Below are 22,992 nucleotides of genomic sequence, written 5' to 3'. Positions count from 1 at the left end.
TCCATTTATATGCTGTAGGTTGTATTAGTCATCAGTTTGTTGTTTAATTGTACTTAAGCTATAATAAATTTGGTCTAAATCCAGCTTATCATCAGGTACTGTTATGGTGTATCTATCTCACACACACTGCACAGTGCAGGCTGGTGGAAACCTATACATAACCATACTGTACCACTACAAAGGCACACATAGATACATTACAGTGGTTTTTTCTAAATATATATTATCATTCAAATCACTTGCCTGCCATGTGCACAAGAAGACACCGCGTTAAATGAGTGCTTACTTTCTAGTGATACACTACGCGTTTACTGCAAAGCAGAGCGTTTCAAAGTCTATCACACAAAATAAGCGCAGAGAATAAAGTAGACAGGCGTGCGTTCATGTTGTTGTGAAATCAGGAAATTACTGTATTTCCAAAGGTATCTGCGCGCGGAGAGGGAAGGTCACATGACTGAGAACATTGCGGTCACGTGATTTCGTTTACCGGATTGTTACAGAAAACTTGTAACTAGAGGTTTGTGTTGGTTTGTACGTGACGGACGTGTCAGGCTTTTATTACAGTAAGTTAGGAGCAAATGTATCGCACCGCACACTAATATAAAACACTTCACTCGATCGGTTTGTTTCTATTTCTAACTTTCAACATCCCGGAACCTGTTCGGTCATAGTCACGTGTCCGAAGAAGCTACCGTAGTCTGAGATTAGTTTGACGCTCTCTGTGTGGACTAGTAAGAGCACCAGAGTGGAATCATGCGTGGCCTCATCTGTGGACCTAAACTCGCCGCATGTGGGATCGTGTTGAGCATGTGGGGAGTTGTCATGTTGGTAAGTGTGGAGATTTTGCTTTGCTGCGTCGTTATGCGCCACTTAAATTCTTGTTACGAAGTTACTGTTCACTCAGTCACGTGATTCCAGTTTCTTAACATTATATATTTAAATGTGTCTGAAAACGGAGCCTTAACTCTTACATACACTTGTGTATGAGCCACGTGGGTTGAAATAAAGTTAGATTTTGAGTCCAGACTGACCCTTTTAAACGTAAAACGTGATGTGCATGACATGTATGCTGTTTCTGTGAAGGTGCAGAGACAGTGTCAGGCAAACACCCTGTTGTACCAGCAACTATAACAGCAGATCTATGGTTTGACTTTTCTGAATCTCCCTCCCAGTGTTAGTAGAGGGCAGCTTAGGAAGCTCCAGTTAAAGAGTAAAGAAAGACTCGGTTTAATCCAATAGCGTATTAAATAGTCCTGTTTTGTGTGAATGTTTAGGAAGCATTGCATTTGTGTCAAAAACATATCTGGATCATAAAGAGCTGTACCCTGCTGTTATGTTCATTACATTTGGGACCACATTACAAGTTACTCTGAGCCACTGCTTGACTAATATACCCCTCTCTGTCTCAGGCCTTGCTGGGCATCTTCTTTACAACAAATTCAGCAGTACTGATTGAAGATGTGCCTTTGACAGATGAAGACACATTTAAAGAGTAAGTCTTGTGCTATAACACATCACTCCAGATCTCTGCCTATGCAGCTGCACTCTGGCTCAATACTGGTCTGTTTGAGCTGGACTGATGCACTGCATGTTGGTCATTCTGTTTAGGGTTAGTATCCTGTCAGCTGCAGGTATCCTGCTCCTGCAGAGACAGTCACCAATTATGCTTCAATTTTCTGCCTTAAATAGAAGGAATGAAAACAGACAGCAGAAAAACGCTCTTTCCCTCGTAAAATGTAAATGAAGAAAAGGTTAATGATGTTATTTGATATTGCTGTGTCTTTTGTAGAAACACGATTCTTCCTTGAAAGTTGAAATCTGCCTCAGCAATAAACCACAGGTCACCAAATCTGTCCAGCAGACGGGAAAGAGATCCTGTTTTTGAACACGATGCAGCGTTTGGCCTCCACTTAGCTGCTAATGAGCTAAACATGGACATTTTAAAAGGAATATAAATAGTAAAATGGTTCAATCTGGTCCAGAATGAAAAACAGGAAGTTTGGACTCAAAGAGTAGCAGAGTGACTTCCTCATTATCAGCTGACTGCAGGTTTCCAACCGTATAAACGCTCGTTTTAAGAGAAAACATCCAGATGAACAGAATCAACCTTTTGGGGGAGGGGTAGCAAATCTTGGGCTAAACGACCGTCCTGTGTTTTTGTCCTGTGTTTAATAAGCCCTTACAGGCACAGCTCAGTTGAGCTCAGTTTTTATTTGATAGCGCTAAATCACAAAAACAGTTGCCTCAACTCACTTTGACAAACAATCAACACAGAACTACATAAAGTGCAAGTGTGCAAAACTGGCAAAAAAACCACCAAATTGTGCAACACCAGACAGAACAGAATGATGCAGACACAACGGTGCACATCAGTACTTCACATCAGACACAGAGCCTGGTCGTTGTGAGGGGAGTAGTCTTCCTCATCATCACGTCCTGAGAGTCAAACCGTGCGTAGAAGTTGTTCAGCACATCTGGTACGGAGGCGTCACCCTCACAGGCAGGTGTTGTCTTCCTGTAGTGGACTGGATGACTGAGAACCTTCACAGAGTCTTGGAGAGTCCGGGTTCCCCACTGAGCCTCTCTTTCAGCTGTACTTGCCCTCAACGCCTTTAATACGCAAGTTGTTCTTGGGGCTTGGTGGGTGGGAATGACAACGGTATCCCCAACTTGATGTCCTGGCTCCCCTTTGCCATAGTGTTTGTGTTGTACCTCTTCAGTCTCTAGTTGCTTCTTCCAGTTGATGCCCTTGGTTACAGAATTTCTAAACTACTGTAAATTCCAGTGAGCACTGGAGTAAATAATGTGGAAAGAAAATCATTCCACCATAAACCGGCCACGAGGTGCTCCCACATACACATTTCCACATACTTCATAAACTGAGGGAACGAACAATGTACAGAGACAAAATATTGAAGAAGAAATACTCAGAAACTTTGTCTGTGAAGGTTCTCGGTCATCCAGGTCATCGTAGTCTAAGGAGCTTGAAAAGAAAAGCGTCTGGACTTCTTCAAGTTGCTTCCAAAGTGGGAACAATGGCATTGAGGATGCCAGTGTTCACATTTTGGACAGAGAGGACAGATGGTTTGAAAGAGGAGTAAAAGAAGCCATCTATGTCCACTGTGAGCGGCCATCTTTGAACAGAGGCGGGGCTTACGACACCAACTGTCTGCCATCTATAGTCCAGTTTTGAGATACTTCCCAGACGCCAAATGCCCACTCACACCCTGGGCCATCTGACCTCAGGAAATCACATGATAGGGTGGGGCCAGGTTTCACAGTGAGCTCACCCGAAACCCTGGCTCATGTGATTAGGTAGAGGATCATCAGGTGGTCCTTTTGTCCCTCTTTGTGGGGGATACACCCACAGAGCTTAAATCTGAGACTCTCCACCATGTGACCTTCGAACTGAAGAAGCTTCTCGGATGAGAGGTGAAACGTCTTCAAGCAACTTAAAGAAGTCCAGACGCTTTTCTTTCCAAGCTCCTTAGACTCACAAACTTTGTTGCCATCTACCAGACAATGGATCCCAAACACAGCCAAGGAAAGTCTCATTTGATTTCAGAGAAAGAAGAAGCTGCTAGATTAGCTCAGTCAGTCACCTGACCTGAATCCTACTGAAAACGTATGGAAATAACTAAAGGTCAGAGTTCATAGAAGGGGAACCTTCAGGATTTCAAGACTGTTTGTGTGAAAAAATGGACCAAAATCCCACCTGAGTAATGCACGTGACTAGTTTCTGCATACAAGAGGCATCTAGAAACTGTCCTTGTACGAAGTATTAAATATGCTTTTCCCTTTGTCATTTCTCATTATAACACATAATTTAAAGACATCTGTGGTTTGATTTCTTTGCATGTATGAATGGGATGTGTTGTAGTTCAACAGCACCTTTAGAAATATATTTACATAGAACATGCGTGATGTGTTCAGTACTTGTTCATTCTGCTGTGTATCTGCAGTGACTGAATCATTCATGAGATGTGTAACTTTTCTTTTGCAATGTTTCTATTTTCTCAGTTTAGATCCACCTCACAGGGCCTATGACGTGTACCAGAAGGTGGGCTACAACTGCTTCATCGCAGCTGCTATGTATGTAGTGTGTGGACTGTTCTCCTGCTGCCAGATGAAGCTCAATAAGAAGAAGGTGAGTTAATGCTTCTGACTTTTTACCTTGCAATGCACTTGAATTTATTTTGGGAGAATCACAGGATCTCGATTACAAGAGACTCCATCTTGTTAAGCTGTTTGCTCTTAGCCAAACAACATTGTTCAGTTGAACAATTTGATCCAGTTAGTTTCTTTTGAGGTAGTACTGGAGATTGAGATGGGTCAGTCCATGAAAAATCCATAAATGCTTCCCATGTAACTGTCCCAGACATCAGCTTTAAAAAACAATCCCATGGAAAAAGACTTTTGGGCATCCTTGACGTGATTCTGGTAAACTGCCGGATGACTCAGGACGGGGAAGCATTGATCTACCCACACAGTATACACTGCAGAGGGGGAATTGCTGACTTCAGTTGAGAAATACTGAAAGAACCTCTTTATCCCGCTGACACGCCTTCCATAGAGGATGCAGAGTCTTTGGACGAGTGTGACATCACTGGGGGGGTGACATCACTCAGGCAAGTTAAACTTCAAAGGATGAGGTCGGCCGAGTTCATGAAGCCTCTGAATGCTGGAGGCCTGTCTTGGTTGGCGCACCTTTGCAATGCTGCATGGAGATCAGGGGTGGTACTTATCGATTAAGAGACCGAGGTGTTGGTTCCCATCTTTAAGAAGGGGGTCCAGAGGGTGTGTGTTGGGGATCACAGTCATCCTTATTCCCCTGGGTAAGCTGGAGGAGGTGGCTGGGGAGAGGGAGGTCAAAGCTTCTCTGCTTAGGATGCTACATTCGTGACCTGGCTCTGGATAAGCAGACGAGTATGGAGGCATAGTTTGTCTGTTCTTCTCCTGCAGCCCTGCATGTCCTCTTTGCAACAGTCATGAGGTTCACTTTATCAGTTATTCTTCTTCTGCACCTTTCTTTTCTACTGTGTCCAAACAGCTCAACCATCTGTAACCAGCTGTACGTCCTCTGATTTTATGGAGATGATGGAAGACAACTAGTTCAAAATTCATTTGAAGAAGTAAAACAACCTTGATCACAGAGATATGAGTCATGATGAGTTTATGGTCTTTCTCTGGTTTTAAACGTTATTGAATGTATTATGTCAATTAAACAAATAGGAGGTTTATTTGAGGTCAAAGAGGAGGATTAACTATAGTTTGCTTTCTTGTTTAATTTATAAACTGATGGTTTATTGTATTTGCTACAGTTTCTCATTTCTGCTCCTCGGTGTTGTTCTTCAGGAGTATCTCGTGCAGTAGCGCCACCTGGTGGAAGGATAACCTCCCCGCAGCCCACTGACAGCAGCTGTGTTGATTCTCACCTGTTTTTTCTTCTGTCTCAGGATTTCAGGGACCTTGTCAAAGGGGACGAGGTCGGACACTTTGAGAACAAAAAGTAATTTGACGTGTTAATTCTAAGATTAAACTAGTTCTACCTCTGATTACTGTGTTATAACTGTTTGGTTACACTAGTCAGATTGAAATAAAAGCTGTAAAACACTTTGGTGTACTTCTTAAATCAGAGAGTATGTTTGTAATCCTTATCAGTGACCATGTGACTGTGTTGGGAATGTTGATAATGAAATTAAATCATTTCTCTCAGCGTAGTTTGTCTGAAAGCGCCTTTTAAAGCCTACGTTTACCTTTGGTTCCCTGGAGGACGTCCAGCTGTCTGCTGTAAGCAGACTTACTGTATCCAGTGTGTTCTTCCTGAGCGTCACAGTGACCCACTCTTTACTGTTACCTGATGAGTCATGCAGTAATCTTACAGTTGTACTGAAGCCACAAAGTACACACAAAGGCTGTAGCTTCATTTGTTTATTTCTCAACATTGTAAGCACATGGATATATCAGGATGTCTTGCTTTAAGCTTCATAATACATTTATATGTTTTAAGTAAAAAAGTTAAAACATTGAAGTTATTCTGTCAAAAGTACTACTTACTGATTACCCAGGATTGATTAAATGGAGGTAAACTTAACTTACCCTACTACAGAAGGAAATATCTGTGCCACAGTAATAAACTCATATAATTAATGTGAACACAAACAATGACTCATCTCTCCAAACATGACTCATGCAGGTTTATCTCTAATCTGACCAGTCACCAGATCTCAAGCAGCTGGGAACTGACATGTCAGACACTTCATTTCACTTGCTCGCCCACTCTGCACATGACACATCAGTCCCAACTGTTAGTGGTTGAGATGCAAATAAAGAGCTTCCAGGAAATCCTGCGGCTGGAGGTGGAGCGAGGCATCGGCTGATCGGAGGGTTGGTGGTTTGAAATATGCTTGGGCAAGATACGAACCCAAGATGCATCCATCAGAGTACGAGTGAGTTAATATTAGATAGAAAACACTTAAGCATAAAAAAGTGCTCATTTGAACGTGTGTGCTGTATAAAGCACTGGCTGCTGTGGGAGAGTAGAAAAGTGCTACAATAGAACCGCTCCATTTACAAAATATTTTTATAGTCTGTGTAAAGAAACGTTTTTCCCTCCTGATCATCTCCTGCATCGTCTATTGTTTTGATTCATTTTTGGTTCATATTTAAAGAACAGAAAACAACCTCATAACACAAGGACAAATTTCCAAAGTTTAAGATTTAAGATAATGATCTAGTCCAGTATTTACTTGTGCGTGACCTAACCAGTTAACCAATACCAACCTGTTATATGTCAGCTGATTTATCTATGAAGATGTGATTGGTTAATTTCCTGCCTTTTATTTAAGCACACTTCTATGTGTTACTATGACCCTGATGAAGGCCACACGCCGAAACACGCCGGTCAGTCAATAAAGTTGTTCCCTTCTTTGAGTGTCGCTGGAGTCCCTGCACTGCAAAGATTCACTCAGCAGTCTGGGAGTATTTCTATATGGTGATGCTGTTTTCTATGCGACTGGGCAGGAGAAAAAGGTACTGCAGCTCCAGTCCTTCATTCTCAGTCAGAATGTGTTTCTCGATCTCCTTCAACTCCATCCTGAACCTGTCGATCACCTCCAGGGCTTTGGCCTCGGTGAAGTGGTCCTCTGTGTATCGGCCCAAAGGAATCTGAGCAGAAAAGACAGAAACAATGTGAACTGCAAGTAGCTGAGGAAAAAGGATCAATTCCATTTTTCATTACAAAATATCATTTATACGTGTTGCAAGACTTAATGCTTCCCTGCATGTCTCGCTGTCTCCTCCATCTTAATGAAAGGCAAGAAAATCCCCAAAGAATAAGTAAAAATAAATATTCTGTGGTGCTGCAAGGTAAAAAAAAAAATCAACCCATGCAATAGAAATGCCATTTTCTTTATTTAAGACGAACTGAGGTGACATGTTGTCTTTGAAATTCCTGCAGTTAACGAAAACGTATATGAGTGTCAAATATTTGCATTATGTTTATAAACATAAACCATTAGCAAAGAACAGATGGCTTGAGTAACCATGATATACACGTATCAGTAGATACAGTGACATTAGTGTTATTTCATCTATTTATATTAGTTATTTAACAAATATTGCTGACATTTTTATTTCTGTGTAAAACTTTTGAATATTCATATTTTTAACCGATCTATCGCTGTTCTCGCTGTATATTACGTGTATATATCACTTATAAACTGTATGGGACACAGTATGGTGAGCAACTTGGACTCACTGCATCTGGCTGTGCTCGTCCCAGATGCCATGTGATGGCCATCTGTACACAGGACTGGCTGACATCGGGAAGCGTGGCCATAATCATATCCATGGTAACAGCATCTTTGTCTGTTGGTGGCGGTTGTCTCATGGTGCAGGGGGTGTTGGGAACCCAGGCACACCAGTCAAACTAAAAGGAATCAGAGTAGAGAAACGTTTGCTGTACCCCTGTGGTATCATCTTTTCTTAAATAAGTCGCCCCAACAAACCAACAGTGTCAGTTTCTGCACCTCAGTGCATCTTGTGTAACGGTGTCGACTGTCTTGTGTGTGTGTTCAGCACCTGTCCGTTGTTAGTTGCAGCATGCTGGGCTGTGCTTGTGAAGATAGCCACTGCCAGCAGTGTGCAGAGTTCCTCTCTGCTGCTGAGTTTACTGGGCAAACCTGGAACACATGAACCATTAAGTGGATACACAGGATACACACTTACAGGATATCCTGCCGAGAACTTCTGCTAACTGGAGGAGATGTGTCTGTAGTCTGAAACTATGAAAGGAAGGATGTGACACAATTGCTGCCTCGTTCTGGCAATCGCTTTGTTTTTATAATCTTGTGCAAATATATGTGAGTTAAATTTCACCTGGTCATTTGTTTTTAAATTCAATTAACAAACCAACTTGTGAATTCTACATTGCAGTACATTCATGTTTTGAACTTAACTGCATATAGTTACAGATAAATGATCAAGTGAAAGAGAGTTTGAGACCAGATCCAGACTGATTGTTAGCCATCAACACTCGTCAACAACAGTTAACACAAATGGTGCTGTGCGAAGTCTTGAACGCCCCTCATTTACTTATATTTTGGTAGGAGAATGGGGAACAGGTCCAATGTCCAAAAGTTGATTCTGTTCATCTGGACGTCTTCAGTGGGAGAAACGTTTCGTCATCATCCAGGTGACTCCTTCAGTCTCAGCTGACTGCAGGTTTCAACCTTATAAACAGCACATTTGCATAATGACTGAAACCAGCCCACTGAAGGAACAATGGGCTGGGAGGTCAGTTCCTTTATCATAATTATGCAGATTCTCATGACCATTGATCAAAGATCACTGATCAATGCCATGAATACCATTCACAGAGAGTTGGGGAATGGCTGCAATCTCTCACCTTCTCAACACAATCCAGGGTGTTCTGGATGTGGTGTTCAGAGCTGCCCACCAGCGGGTTGAGGATCGAAGCCAGAAACTCGAGCTGACTGAGTTGATCGTGCAGACAATCGGTCATAAAGGTGCACCCTGTTTATGTATCGTCAGTAAACCATACAGCCTTGGTGTAGACTCCCGTGGGTACATCCTGTGGTATGAGGTCCACTCAATAGCTTTGTCCTGTTCTAACTGCTTCAGACAGTCTATCAGCTTCTTCCTGTAGCCTCTTCCTGGGTCTCGTTTCAGGAGCTCATAAGTATTTTCGTCGCTGAGTAGTAACAACATTTTCTCATGATAGTCTGTCTGGTTTAGCAGAGCTGTGCACCTTACAGGTCCAATGGTTTACTGTCATGTGCAAACATGTATTGCATGGCGTCCCTTCCACTGAGACCAGTTTAGAGCAGTAGATGGATCAACTGAAGGGCCAGATGCATCTCTCAGGTCTTGTGTCACATCGTCATATTATCTATATATAACATATATGGATACTATCTTTATCTCTCTATATATATTATATAAATAAAGATAATATCTATATATAATATATTTCTATATGATATAGATGTATATTAGATATCGAGATTAGATAGATCTATGTAGATATATCTGGGCTGTCAGGCCTTCGGTTAGACACTCCAGATGTCTCTCATCAACAGCTGGTTCATTTGTGCTGCCAGGCCCTCATGGAGTGCAGTGAGCTTCTTCAGCCAGTAGGCGGGTGCAGTCCAGCTCTTCATACTGGAGACTTTCTTGGATGTCTTCCACTGGTGGTTACTGGATCCTGTTCAGAGAGGTTGCTGTGGTCTGCCCTCAGATCCTCTAACCACCGAGCTTTGCTGTTATGGGTTGCATCCTGCTCCCATATGCTCCTTGGAGAACTTAAGATGAACTTTTTATTGTTTAAATCTACTTTTGTCTTTAAACATTTTAACACTTTATGAAAAATGTAATAAATCTTTTAGACCAGCCGTGAGAGCGTAGTATCTCGAGAAAAACTTACCTTCACACCTAATGACATTTTAAGCAATCAATAAATGAATAACTTACTATACATGTCCAGGTGATTACATTAATAACTGACCAAAGTTGGGGATCTCTGTGAAGCCTTCCTCCGTGATGTCTCTGATCCAGGCCTGAAGCTCCAGGTCTTCTTGCACATCATGGTCTGACTGGTAGTACAGGTTTACCATACTGGAGACAAAACTGGAGCAAAGGTAAAAACTTTCTAGTTATTTATAAGAATACACTGTTTAAAATAAATAGTATGGACATTCAGAATGATACTCAAAACATGTAAAAATATCAGGCTTTAGTAGTTTTTGCTGGTATTATCTTTGATTTCCCCTGATCACTGGGACACACACACACACACACACACACACACACACACACACACACACACACACACACACACACACACACACACACACACACACACACACACACACACACACACACACAGCATTAGATCAATGAATCATTGTGATGAAATTATTCATAAATCATGTTAAAGTACAACATAGAAAGTACAACATTGTGATGAAGTGATTTTAGTGTTTAAACTATGTTTTAAATCGTGTTGAAGTTTACAGGATGAGAAGGCATGGCTAGGCATCAGGTGATTAAATGTCATCAGTTATGATTGGATGTCACTGTGACGTCAGAGCTCATCTCAGGTGTATATGTTACGTGTTTATACACCTCTTTGTATTTAATTATTGATTTGCTTCTGCTGGAGGTTTCTTCCTGTTGAAAGGGAGTTTTCCCCACTGTCACCAAACTGTGTCCTCATAGGTCATATGATTGTTTGGTTTTCTCTGTTTTCTTATACTTACAATATAAAGCCATTGTTAAAACTGTTGTTGTGATGTTGGGGAGAGATGAGGACCTGGTGTCATGTAAGTTTTATGCAGAAGAGATGATAGGCTCTTCCCTTTGTCTTCTGTGAGATAAGCAGTTCAGAAGATTGGATCTAAGAATTCCCAGTTGGATATTCCAGCAAAGGTGCCAGAGGGATCAACTGCTGCCTGAACTATGGACTTACAATTTGGTTTTTTCTCTGCTCATTTTTGCCGTGTTAGATTATAAATTTAAGAGAATTCGGACTTCCAAGGAATTCCACTGTTTTCCAGTGAAGCAGTAAAGGTAAAAAGCTGAGTACTAATAGATTAGAAACAGCTCGTACAGGTTACGCCAGCCTTTTAAAGTAACAGACTGGGGGCTTAGTTTTCCAAACCACTGAATTAAACCCAGTCGTAATCCAAGAGCACTGATCTAGAGCTGCCACCGCAGGCCTGCAAGGCTGGGCCAGTTTTGAATCAGAGTAAGCAGTGCAGACATCTGGAGAATAGAGGCAGTTAGAACTGGCCATCAGCTCTATCCGAGCTCTGCACCGCCTCCTGGGTAATCCTCATAGGATCAGAGAGTGGACTTTTTAAACACAGAGTTGATCCACACTTCCTGCACTCAGGTGCTGGTTCCACAGATCATCGGTACCTTGTAGAACTACGCAGGAACAAGGACAACATGCGTACTCTCTAAGCCACCAGTTCTACCCACTGCACCGCCGAATAAATCACACCCAGTGGTTGCAGCAAGCTAGCACACCACAAGCTTGCTATTGTACCTGTGTATGGCCTCCCACAGCATCAGACTGTGGTCTTTGTAGAAATAGTTGGGGAGCTGAGACACTCCTCTGTCACAGAAATCATACAGCGGCTGAATGGAGCGGTAGGTCAACACCTTGTACTCCCTCTGGGCCAAAATTAACAGGCCATCACCACCTGTAGACACAACCTACACAACATTTCAGGAATATTAGATCTGAATATTGAAGAGCTCAGTAATACTAAAGCCAAGCGTGCTGTGGCATACTCGTTTGAAGATGCCATTTGCAGAGATGAGCTGAGTGCGCCCCCTACAGTTGATCTCTAGAGTGTAGCGTAGATGAGGGGCCAGAAGCTGCATCAGCAAAAAAGAGAACATTTTGATTATTGTTGGAAATTTAGATTCTACTGGATTTATGTTGCAGAAAGGAAATTACAAATGAAGGCTTCATCTCTTTGCTTTTAAACCAATTCATATCAGATAACAACTATGACCAACAGTGAAAGTGCTGAATAATACGACTTATATTAATATTTACCTTGTAAATGGGGTGTACAGCAGGCAGCTGTCTCAAAGTGGCCACACAAAACACTTCTACCACCAGGTGAGTCCTAAGTAGGTGAGACAGGAGCTGGAATACCTGGAACTCAGAGTGACGCACCCACATCTTAGCCAGCAGCCAGGCCAGAGGGGGATCGCTGGGCAGGAATATGGGCGTGTCCCGGCCTGGAGTCTGTTCAAGCTGAGAAGGTGAAAGAGACTATTGAGCTGTGGCCCAAGAGGTAGAACGGGCTGTCGCTTAGCTTGTATAGCCAACACATGGCTTCAGAGCACCGTATCAAGGCTTGGTTTGTCTGAACAGAGTCACATGACCGAAGCTTCACCGTCGCTGCTTCAATACCTGATTCTGTCATTTAGAAAGAACTGAATCATTGGCGGTGATTTTGTGCGACAGAGCAAACCGGTGTGTGACGTAATGACAGACATGGAGCCGGCGAGGAAGAGAAGACTTTCTACCTGCTCCCAAATATAAACAGGTCATAACCAGTTCTACCCCCAGGTCTCAAACGCACATAAGAAATAGACTAGACATGCCGTTATAAATATATATGTTGTAGTATATTATATATAAAAGTACATATCCACTGGTTACTACACAACCAGACACCTTACAGCACAAGCATGCTCCCAGCTTATAATAAGACTCTGCTGTATATTATTATATATAGTGTGTTTTATTATTTTTATCACAAGGCCACAAGCATGGGGAGAACAAATAGACCCAACATTATTTTTTTACCCCCAAAAATACATGTTCAAAGCACCACAACAGCCTGATATCACACAGACCTGTCAGGGTGTACCCCGCCTCTCGCCCTAAGACAGCTGGGATAGGCTAATTTAGTGAGCTTACTCATTATCTGCTGTAAGGTGCTTGAGAGTTATAACAGGAAGTCAAGTACAAAGTCAAGCTCAGGACCTTTTTGTGGTGGGTCAGCAGTGCTAATCACCCCACTGTGCTGCTGATAAAGTACCAGTTAATGAAATTTGTCCCTGTGCTTCTGTGTAAGCATGTAAACAACATACCTGTATAGCAATAGGTATAAGTCCTTCATCTGGGTGTTGATACAGGAGACAGATAGGAGCAGCGATGTACTGAGGGTGTCCCTTGATTGTGTTACTGGGAATCCCATCCATGATGGCATAGTCTAACAAGTATATGTTTCCTGCCTGGACAAGAGTGTAAAGGAAATTTAAGATATGATGGCAAGCATGCAACAGAGACCATGAAATAAACACCAGCAGTGAGACAATAACAGCGTCTACATTTGTGCCGTTCCTTTTATTTTATTGTAAAAACCAAAGTAGTGCTTTTTCTCAACCTTCAGTTCTTTGTTCAAGTTGGTCCTGCCAGCCATAGAGCGCTGCACCATATCTGCGGTAACAGGGAGGTTCTCCGGCAGCTTTTTGCACCTCTGGATCATCCTGGGGTTGGAACCATTTAGACACTGGTAGCCAAAGAACCAGTCCTCCTTCCAGTGCTTCATACAATACTCTGTTGTATACACACAGACACACAGAGCATCAGGTGTCTGTCGCTGTTCAAAGGCCTTTGGAACAGAAAGTACCGCCGCAGAGATCAAGTTCAGCCCTGCCACTGATTACAGTGGCAGGGAGAGAGAGATAATGTGCTTGATCTGAAGTGAATATTACCCACATGCTTTTATGGACCATCTTCAAATTTTACAACAATTAGAAAGTCAGAATAGAACAAGGAGAAAAGGCTTTTAAATAGGCTGCCCTCACTGTCTGCAATAATCTAAAGAGGGAGGTGAAAGTGGCAGAACTGGTAACGATGGGAAAGTTGATAGCAACAAACTTCTCTGGCACAACTTCACCCACTCCCAAGGTGCATGGAGAAGACAAAGATCTGATGACGTGGAGACTCCAGCAACACTAAGTATCAGGGAACAACTTTATCAAGTGACGGCTTGTGGCCTTCATCAGGTAAGGGAACGTCAAACAGTTTGTGTTTAAATAAAAGTGGGCAACAGGAAACCAGTCACACCTTCACAGATAAACCAGCTGACCATTTCACATTTAACAAGGCGGTAATGGCTAATTGGTCCAAATAGATTCTGGACTGAACCACTACAGATTAAAAGGTCAGAAGATGTGGCTTAACTGTTAACCAATCAGACAAACCACCTCGTTAAAGCAAATTGGTCAGCTGGTTTATCTGTGAAGGTGTGATTGGTCCACTTGGATTTTTTTCTCTTTCCTGTTTTTTGTTTAAACACAAGAGAGACTCTTTTGGATCTGCTGCCAAGGAACATCAGCGTGATCCCTCAGGAGATCTGATCCAGCTGCCTACTGATGCCACCGTGGTGATTACCACTTTTAAAAGATCATTTTTTAGGTAGCATTTTGAATTTGCATGAAACTACTATTAAAGCTGTTTTATGCTATGCTTTTTTACTCACCCGCTATGGGACTTTTCAACTTCCAGAAGATACGTTTGAAATCTTCAAGGTCATCCCAGGATTTCCCAAACCAGATGGTCAGTTTCTTCAGAGATAACTCCAGCAAACTGAGGAGAGGAAATGAGGCGTTTGTTGTTTTAAAATCAAATTTGTTACAAATGTGTTGAATCATAGAGTGTGTGTGTACCACCTACGCGTAATGTAATGAATGTTCAAAGTCACTCCGCTTCTCGTTGTCAAAGCGGGCGTCTTGGGGTAAGTCTGCTTCTGTTTCAGCATCAACACATCTGGGAATCCCTGGAGCCCACGTTACCCATCTAACACAAAAATATTCAATGCTTCAAATCTGTGTTGTTACAGAATGTATTTGGTCAAATGTGGCTTGTAGTTTGTACAGTTTAAAGGGTTTCATACACCATAAATGTGAGTCCCTACCTGTAAGTCTTCTGTCGCTCCTGCAGCTCTGTTCTCCTGTGTTCCAGCAGCTGCAGTGCAGAGTCACCTGTCAGCGTCTTTGCTACAGGAGAGACAGGGAAGTACAACAGCAGACACTTGGAAGTTATACCATCACATTATAGAGTAGGGCAGCGATACCGATGAAATCAAGCACTAAGAAAAAGGGTCACACATGAGATAACTGAAGGAGTTCTGCTTATATGTAACACCGGAAATATATCTTCTTGTATGGTCTGACACTTACATAACAAAAGTCTAAGCGGAACCTGTAAACAAATATGATGCAAATGGAAAGCAGGCACAGCAGCCCAGTGTTTCACCGTTTTTGCATGAAAGACACAGGCCTCATTTACACCTTGTGGTCTTATCTTGATTATATTATCTGATACTGTGTCTATATTTATGTCTCAGCTGCACATTTCTTAGGCGGTGATGGCAACTTGTCAACAAAGATGATGTGCTCCAGCTAAAAACCTGAATCACTGGTCATCATTATTACAGCAGCTGCTGCTCTGTAGTTTTTGCTGAGCATAGGGGCAGGTTCTAGCTTGGGTTTAGAGCACAGGTGTCGGACTCCAGGCCTCGAGGGCCGGTGTCCTGCAGGTTGTAGATGTGTCCTTGATCCAACACAGCTGATTTAAAGGCTAAATGACCTCCTCAACATGTCTTGAAGTTCTCCAGAGGCCTGATAATGAAGTAATCATTTGATTCAGGTGTGTTGACCCAGGGTGAGATCTAAAACCTGCAGGACACCGGCCCTCGAGGCCTGGAGTTGGACACCCCTGGACTCGAAGGTAGTACAGCAACAGCTACACATCCCCAGTGTGCTCATGCATGGGTGGACGAGTAGCCTTAGATAGCCTTTTAATCTCACCACCAACTGCTTAATGTGGTAAACTGACTGGGACTTTTAACCTAACATTCACACACTGATGGATTTATCAGGTGCAACTTAGGGTTCGGTATCATCTACTAATCTGCTGCTGGTTTGTTCTGCAGCTCCTCCTGTCTGCTCCAGCCCAAACTATCCTTGGACAACATACTGAACCAAGTTACTCTCAGATGCATCCATCGGAGTATGCATGTGTGTCAATGGGCGATTGATGCATGGTTTATAAAATGCCACACAGGAATCAGTCTTGTACTAAAATAGAACCTGCATGGCTTTAAAGGGAAATTTGCATCTTTGCTCAAATGACCTCAGGCCTTTTACACATGTAGGCATTGAAGGCAATGAAGGAATGAGACTCTTTCCTACCTGTTCCTTCTCGTATCTCCATCTTGACATCGCCTACAAACCATCGGTAACAAGGGAAAGTCAGCACTTTACCTCCATCTGGAGGCTCTACAGTGACATATTGACAAAACCAGTTGTCTTCCACCCAGTATCTTTGTTTCTCTAGTCGGACCAGTAGCACCGAGCCTAAAGGTGAAGGACTCGTCACCTTGTACTGGTCAACCTGATGGAAGAATAGAGGAAGAGAAATACAAAAAAATGAGGTACTTTCTATCTCAGACTGACGCTGAAAAGCTAGTTCATGTTATTCTGTCAAGTTGTCCTAAAAACTACTTAAAATGTCCTGAGCTGATCTAACCCAAACTACACTTACTGCTCCTCGACAGAAATCCAGTCCAGGGTTGTCGAGTTGAGTGCGCTCGCTCTCCCCGTTCTCCCCCACAAGCGTCAGATAAATGTAGTTGTTGGTGCCTGAATACTCTGAAGTACCAGTTGCTACTGTAACAGTGTAGACTTCCATCTAAGAAGACATGAGTCATACATAAGTGTTCAGCTAGCAACATGCGTGCACCTGAATACACAGGAAAAACAAACTTGCAGCTGTCTTGGCTCAGTGACGTCACCATGGTTAGTGGAAGATGTCACAGCACCGTGCTTCAGAGGGAAAATGAAGGGTGTAGCAATAGGAAGGTCTAAGTTCAAAGTCACAAGGCTTTTGTTTTTTAGCCCTTTTTTCGACTCTTCAAGTTTTAGGCTTTCTTGTCACAATTGGAAAGTCGGAGCTGCAGAGCTGAGTCTCTGATTCTTTGCTTTAAATCTGCCTGCAGACAAACAGAAGCTTCATGCATGTTTCAGCTATTTGTATTTATCCTTTAGCCCAGCTGCCATTTCTGTGACAGCTCCTGTTGGGACCTCATCACCCAACATTAGCATGTGTCATTTGTGGGGTGGCTGTAGCTCAGGAGGTAGAGCTGGAAGGTTGGAGGTTCGATCCCAGGCTCCTCCAGTCTGCATGCCAAGTATCCTTGGGCAAGATACTAACCCCAAGTTGCTCTCTGATGCATCCACTGGAGTATGAATGTGTGTGAGTGTAGTTAGAAAGCACTCAGTATAGAGGTAGTGCTTGTGGACTGGGTGAATGTGGCGTGTTGTATAGAGTGCTTTGAGTACTCTGGGAGAGTAGAAAAGCGCTATACAAGAATCAGTCCATTTGCAATAAGTAGCATTACCAAAACTCTTTTGCAAGAGTGTCCTGGGTTCACACTTGCTGAGAGGCAACAGTACTAAGCATTGAGTCACCATGGTGACTGACTATGTTTTTATCCAAGCTGTGGATATAATCGTAGAGCTGGAGTAGATTTGTGTGGGTTTTTTAATAAGCAGTGTTCTCGGATGTTATATATGATCACATTTGCATCTTATACAAAGTCCACAAGTTTCTCCAGGAAATCAGGTATTTTTGGCGATTTTGCATGCAATGATATATGATGCATTAATATATAAGAGGAACCAAACTCTTAAAAAGATCACGCACTCTACAGCTCAAACTGAGTGAACATGTTTTCTAATTATTTAAATATTAACCCTAACCAAATGTTCAAACCGCAATGGTGCAAATGTAGCACATTTCATCTTCACACACACATGCACGCGTGTGTTCCTGTCCAGCTATCTTTGTGACACACAAACTGGTCCTCACAAATTCCCTCACTAAGCTCCTCATTAAGATAGCTGAACGCGCGCACACAGACACAGGCATTAAGTAACCATTTCCTTTGGTGGTATATATTTCAACACAGTTAATTTTTTTTTTGTATCTTATCAAATCCCAACAACAGTCACTTCAGTCTGTTGCTGCATACAAACCCTACAATAATAAAAAGACGTTACTGGTAAAGAGCCTCTTGTGAGATGAGTGATTTATTTTTCCTTAAGGAAAAGTTTGAACATCTCAACTTCAAGCAAACTGTGTGTGTTACACCTCTGACTATCAATATGCATCTACAGATAATGCAATCAACAACACGCTACAGCTTCATTTAGAATCCAGACACAAGCGTTTCCTCACCGCAGCTTTTCTGTGTCACTGTCAGGTAACACCGCCTCCCAGCTCCAGCTCCTCAAATCTCTGACACCGAGGCGCTGCGCTCGTCTCTGCTTTTGAAATATTTGCTAACATTATAATCAACTCCTGACACTGACAGCAGTATACTGTGATAAATCAGTAGTAAAAGTCTACAAAGTGTTTGTATCAGCTATCTTTGTGCAAACTAACCAAACCTTTGCTGTGTCAACATAAACGTTTTTTAAATGAGAACCTTTTTGTTTCTTTTGTACTTTGCCTCCACATCTGCACAGAAAACAGAGTATGATTAGTGTAGGTTTACTGCTTCCTGTGCATATACACAATTAAATCTTGGTTGATTCCCTGTACAGACAGAATACTGTTCATACACTGAACAGTATACAGTCACTATAAAGGTTAAATTCTGTAAATTAATCTTAGCATCATTAACTTGAATACAAACCCGACTCTGACCATGAGCACCACAGCCATACTTCACCACTCCTGACCTGTTTATCTTGCATTGAACTATCTTGTATTTGAAAAACACAAACACAACTCTCTTGGTTTTGGATGAAAAACACAACTTACATGTTTTGACACACAGATCGAGTGTCTGATTTTAAAACGAGGACAGCCTCCCACCTGACCAGGCTGAGGTGAGGCGATAGCATTCAGAGATTCTCTAAGAGTGCAAGCAGAAAAATCAACGCTTTCTTTGTCCTCTGTATTGAATGCCGCACTTTGTATTCTGTAACTTTTCCTATTACATAACCCATGCAGACGATGTATGGCGTGATTCAGAATGAACTACCGTTGCTGCTGCGTGTTAAAATAATACAATCTCGCACACACTCTTGCGTAAAACACTTGCGTAAGTTGTCTTGACCGAAACAATTTCAGCTGTACTGACTCAGTCACGACATTCCGGTACTTCAGCAATAATATTATTTTTCACATATTTAACGAGACAACAGGCGCGTGTGATGTTGAGCATTTACTGCGGCGGTTTATATGAAAGCTGAAAAACTAATTTGTTCCCCAAAACAGCTTCTGCTGTTTTCTAATGTTGCTTTTGTCAGTGGCAGCGTGTCTGCACGACACCGCTATCACAGGCTGGGCAGCGGAGGCTCTGACAGTCAGCTGTGATGGTGATAATCTGGAGTTTGGAGAAGACAACAGAAAAAGACCCACCTTAGTCGCGCGCCGTGTTCACAGTGGACTGTCGCTTTGGTGGAGTGGAGTGTCCGGTGGCTGTCGGCTGTTCTGACACGTCCTTTTACTCTCTCTGTCTCTCTCTCTCTCTCTCTCTCTCTCTCGCTACACTCGTTTTTCTCTCTCAGCCTTTCTGTATGAGACGAGCACTTCTCTACTCCTGTGGTCAGTATATTTAATTATCAATCAACCAAAGACTCAGAAACACTAAGCCTCGTCCACCCCAGCTGTGAAACTCAGAAACCAGTCTTACTTGTTATTATCTATCGTCCACCTGGGCCTTACACACAGTTTCTGATTTCTCAGACTTTATATCTAATTTAGTTCTGAGCTCAGATAAAATAATTATTGTGGGTGATTTTAACATCCATGTAGATGCTAAAAATGACAGCCTCAACATGGCATTTAATCTGTTATTAGACTCAATTGGCTTCTCTCAACATGTAAAAGAACCCACCCACCACTTTAGTCACACTCTAGATCTTGTTTTAACATATGCATAGAAACTGAACATTTAACAGTGTTTCCTGAAAACCCTCTGCTGTCTGATCATTTCCTGATAACATTTACATTTACAATAATTGATTACACAGCGGTGGAGAGTAGACTTTATCACAGTAGATGTCTTTCTGAAAGCGCTGTAACTAAGTTTAAGAATATAATCCACCCACTGTTATCATCTTCAATGCCCTGTACCAACACAGAGCAGCAAAAATCATAGAAATATGGTATTTAAGCAGATTCTTACTCTGGCTGGCATTACCTTGGCCTCCAGTAAAGCTGTGAGGAGTCATTTTTGCAAGATATGTCCTTCAACGCACATATTAAACTAATATTAGGACTGCTTTCTTCCATTTGTGCAACATCTCTAAAATTAGAAATATCCTGTCTCAGAGTGATGCTGAAAAACTAGTTCATGCATTTATTACTTCCAGGCTGGACGACTGTAATTCATTATTATCAGGATGTCCAAAAAACTCCCTGAAAAGCCTTCAGCTAATCCAAAATGCTGCAGCAAGAGTCCTGACAGGGACTAGAAAGAGAGAGCATATTTCTCCTGTTTTGGCTTCCCTTCATTGACTTCCTGTTAAATCCAGAATTCAAAATCCTGCTCCTCACATACAAGGTCTTAAATAATCAGGCCCCATCTTATCTTAATGACCTTGTAGTACCATATCACCCTATTAGAGCACTTCGCTCTCGCTCTGCAGGCCTACTTGTTGTTCCTAGAGTATTTAAAAGTAGAATGGGAGGCAGAGCCTTCAGTTTTCAGGCCCCTCTTCTGTGGAACCAGCTTCCAGTTTGGATTCAGGAGACAGACACTATCTCTACTTTTAAGATTAGGCTTCAAACTTTCCTTTTTGCTAAAGCATATAGTTAGGGCTGGACCAGGTGACCCTGAATCCTCCCTTAGTTATGCTGCAATAGACGTAGGCTGCCGGGGGATTCCTGCAATGTTAAATGTGATCTGTACATATGGGTTTTGAAAATAACGCTGACTTTGACACAGTGATGTGCAGTTAAGACTTACGTTTGTGTTACATATGCACAGAACATTGACTAAGAAGTGTTGAGGAACCTCTGTGGTTATTGTTGCAAACAGAAGATGTGTTGTACTTCTTTTTCTTTTTGTGAGATCTTAGCAGTTTCCTGTGTAGTAGTCCATCATCAGCGTTCTCTTTCAGTAATTTCACTAGCTGGGCTGTGATGGCTGCACTTACAGCCACACAGTGGTAATACCCAACATGTTAGTGTAGAGGCTTATAAGTAACATTGCATTCACATTTGTCTTTCTTTAAATATAGGAATTTATTGACAGGACAATAAATAACTGGTTTTGGTTTAGAGTTAATTCACATATCCACATAACACTGCATTCTAAAATAAGTGCGCACATTTTAGTTTACACTGTTATGTATGATTAATTTTTTGTTTTCTGAGTTACCTTAGTTGCAGCTGTTCCAGTCCCTTGTTTAAGGAGCCAAGAGGTGGAAAAGGGCGGAGCGAGCTTTAAAGGACGACTACAAATTGGTTCATGCCATAACTTGGGACCGGGGGTGGGGTGGGGGGGATTGGAGTTCATTATGTTTGGTTGGCTTAGTTAGGTTTTGTGTGTTTTACCCCTTCTCCTGTTTTTGTGGGCTGATCAGCCACTATTTAAGTTTCCCCTTTGTCTCGTTAAGTTAGGTCAGTTTGTTTGAGTTGTCAACTTTGAGTAGAGTTCTGTTATTTTGACCTCTTTCATGGGCCCAAGATTTTGATTCTTTTTGCATGATTTAACCAATTATGTTTTTTGGGTTAAATAAAAAAAAAAAAAAAAAAAATTTTTTTTGGACTTTAACCTGTGCCTAAGTTTCTTTCACTGCTTGGTCCATCACATGGGCCCACGTCCTCATTTTAGGTTTGACAGCGTTTTTGTGGGTAAAGGTGATGCTTGGACATGAATTGAGCTGTGGTTTGGGGAAGGCCTCGAAGGGGACTGGCTCCTGGGCCTGGCAGATCCCCGTGTACTAAATAGGAGTGAAGAAGTTAAAGAACTGAGAACAAGGAGGGAGGGTGGGGCACGTAAACAACAACGAGCAGTTTGCAGAACTGGGGGTAACCAATATAGATGACAGCCGGAAGGAGCATGTTTGGAGGCGTGATCCTGCTCCTGAAATTCCGATACATAATCTCCGATCAAAAAGATCCTGATGTGCACTGACCCTTCAGGGAACAACTGGACACAAACACTGACAGCAAAATGTGCAATGAAGCAATCAAAGTAACTGGACAACCTCAGATTTTTGCGGGTCTTCTATTTTTTTTTTCTCACCACTTGTACACAGTTACTGAAATGAACACAATATGGTAACTTTCCATTAAATCTTCCAGTTTTAGTAACAGTGTAAGCTGTCGACAAAGCTTTCACAGCTGTTTCCAGTTGCTGAAGGTGATTCTTGGGTATTGAGGGTGTAGTATCTACTGCAGACAATCTAAATAGTTGATATCATGCTGCTAAATATTTGAAGCTGTTGGCAGACGCTGAAAAAGGAGCTGCTGCAGAATATTTTAATCATCTCCAAACAGCTGCGAGGAAAACATCCGTCTGTCTTGTTCTGGGGTTTTTCCTCACACTTTGCTAAGTTCGGCATTGTGAAGTTGCAGTTGTGTCAGTTTGTGATTTCCAAAGAAGACAACAGTTCACTGAGGTAACAGCAGCAGCCTGATCACACATCAGGGACGTCGTTAGGATCTTGAAGCATCAGCCCAGCCCCGAAGTCTTTCACACTTTCAGTTACAGCAATTTTTAGAAATTATTTATTAGAATGTTTTAGTGAAATTAAAATAAAACATCAGACACTGTGTGCTTCCTAAAGGTTGAAGGCAGATGTGTTGGAATAATAAGAATAAGAAACATACTGAAAATGAAAAAAGACAAAGAAATCAGTGAAAACTGGAGTTTTTCGACTTTGTTACTTTTTTTAAAACAGCAGAAGAAC

General features: G+C 42.1%; 3 protein-coding genes across 3 annotated transcripts in view; 2 read left to right on the top strand and 1 right to left on the bottom strand.

Moving 5' to 3' along the window:
- LOC308407496 (protein NLRC3-like) overlaps window positions 1–22,992 on the top strand; it is a gene marked incomplete at its 3' end in the record, with an annotated part of 496,743 nt that overhangs the window by 118,735 nt on the left and 355,016 nt on the right. The gene's annotated exons all lie outside the window — the stretch shown is intronic.
- On the top strand, window positions 612–5,614 carry LOC308394489 (ribonuclease kappa-A-like). Its single transcript, XM_080878846.1, has 4 exons — window positions 612–828; window positions 1,410–1,492; window positions 4,021–4,147; window positions 5,356–5,614. Exons 1-4 carry the CDS (start codon window positions 754–756, stop codon window positions 5,371–5,373), a joined length of 303 nt encoding a protein of 100 aa, XP_080734972.1. The 5' UTR covers window positions 612–753; the 3' UTR covers window positions 5,374–5,614.
- alox12 (arachidonate 12-lipoxygenase) lies at window positions 5,857–19,685 on the bottom strand. The gene is made up of 15 exons (XM_080878024.1): window positions 19,490–19,685; window positions 16,604–16,750; window positions 16,252–16,453; window positions 14,973–15,054; window positions 14,732–14,854; window positions 14,538–14,644; window positions 13,437–13,609; window positions 13,141–13,284; window positions 12,092–12,295; window positions 11,821–11,907; window positions 11,573–11,742; window positions 10,028–10,149; window positions 8,083–8,183; window positions 7,760–7,930; window positions 5,857–7,167 (listed from the first exon to the last, which is right to left on the bottom strand). Exons 2-15 carry the CDS (start codon window positions 16,748–16,750, stop codon window positions 6,988–6,990), a joined length of 2,013 nt encoding a protein of 670 aa, XP_080734150.1. The 5' UTR covers window positions 19,490–19,685; the 3' UTR covers window positions 5,857–6,987.

The sequence above is a fragment of the Rhamphochromis sp. 'chilingali' genome, assembly GCF_963969265.1.
Source record: "Rhamphochromis sp. 'chilingali' genome assembly, chromosome: 1".
Taxonomy (NCBI): Eukaryota; Metazoa; Chordata; class Actinopteri; order Cichliformes; family Cichlidae; genus Rhamphochromis; species Rhamphochromis sp. 'chilingali'.
Note: the sequence above shows the minus strand (reverse complement) of the source record. Positions and strands in the feature narration are given on the sequence as shown.

Coding starts and splice junctions, on each gene's coding strand:
- LOC308394489 (XM_080878846.1), top strand. CDS start 754: ATGCGTGGCCTCATCTGTGGACCTAAACTCGCCGCATGTGGGATCGTG. Junction 829..1,409: donor TGTGGGGAGTTGTCATGTTG/GTAAGTGTGGAG, acceptor TCTCTGTCTCAG/GCCTTGCTGGGCATCTTCTT. Junction 1,493..4,020: donor GATGAAGACACATTTAAAGA/GTAAGTCTTGTG, acceptor CTATTTTCTCAG/TTTAGATCCACCTCACAGGG.
- alox12 (XM_080878024.1), bottom strand. CDS start 16,750: ATGGAAGTCTACACTGTTACAGTAGCAACTGGTACTTCAGAGTATTCA. Junction 16,454..16,603: donor TGGATTTCTGTCGAGGAGCA/GTAAGTGTAGTT, acceptor TTCTTCCATCAG/GTTGACCAGTACAAGGTGAC. Junction 10,150..11,572: donor CTGTGGGAGGCCATACACAG/GTACAATAGCAA, acceptor CCTTTGCTCCAG/TTTTGTCTCCAGTATGGTAA.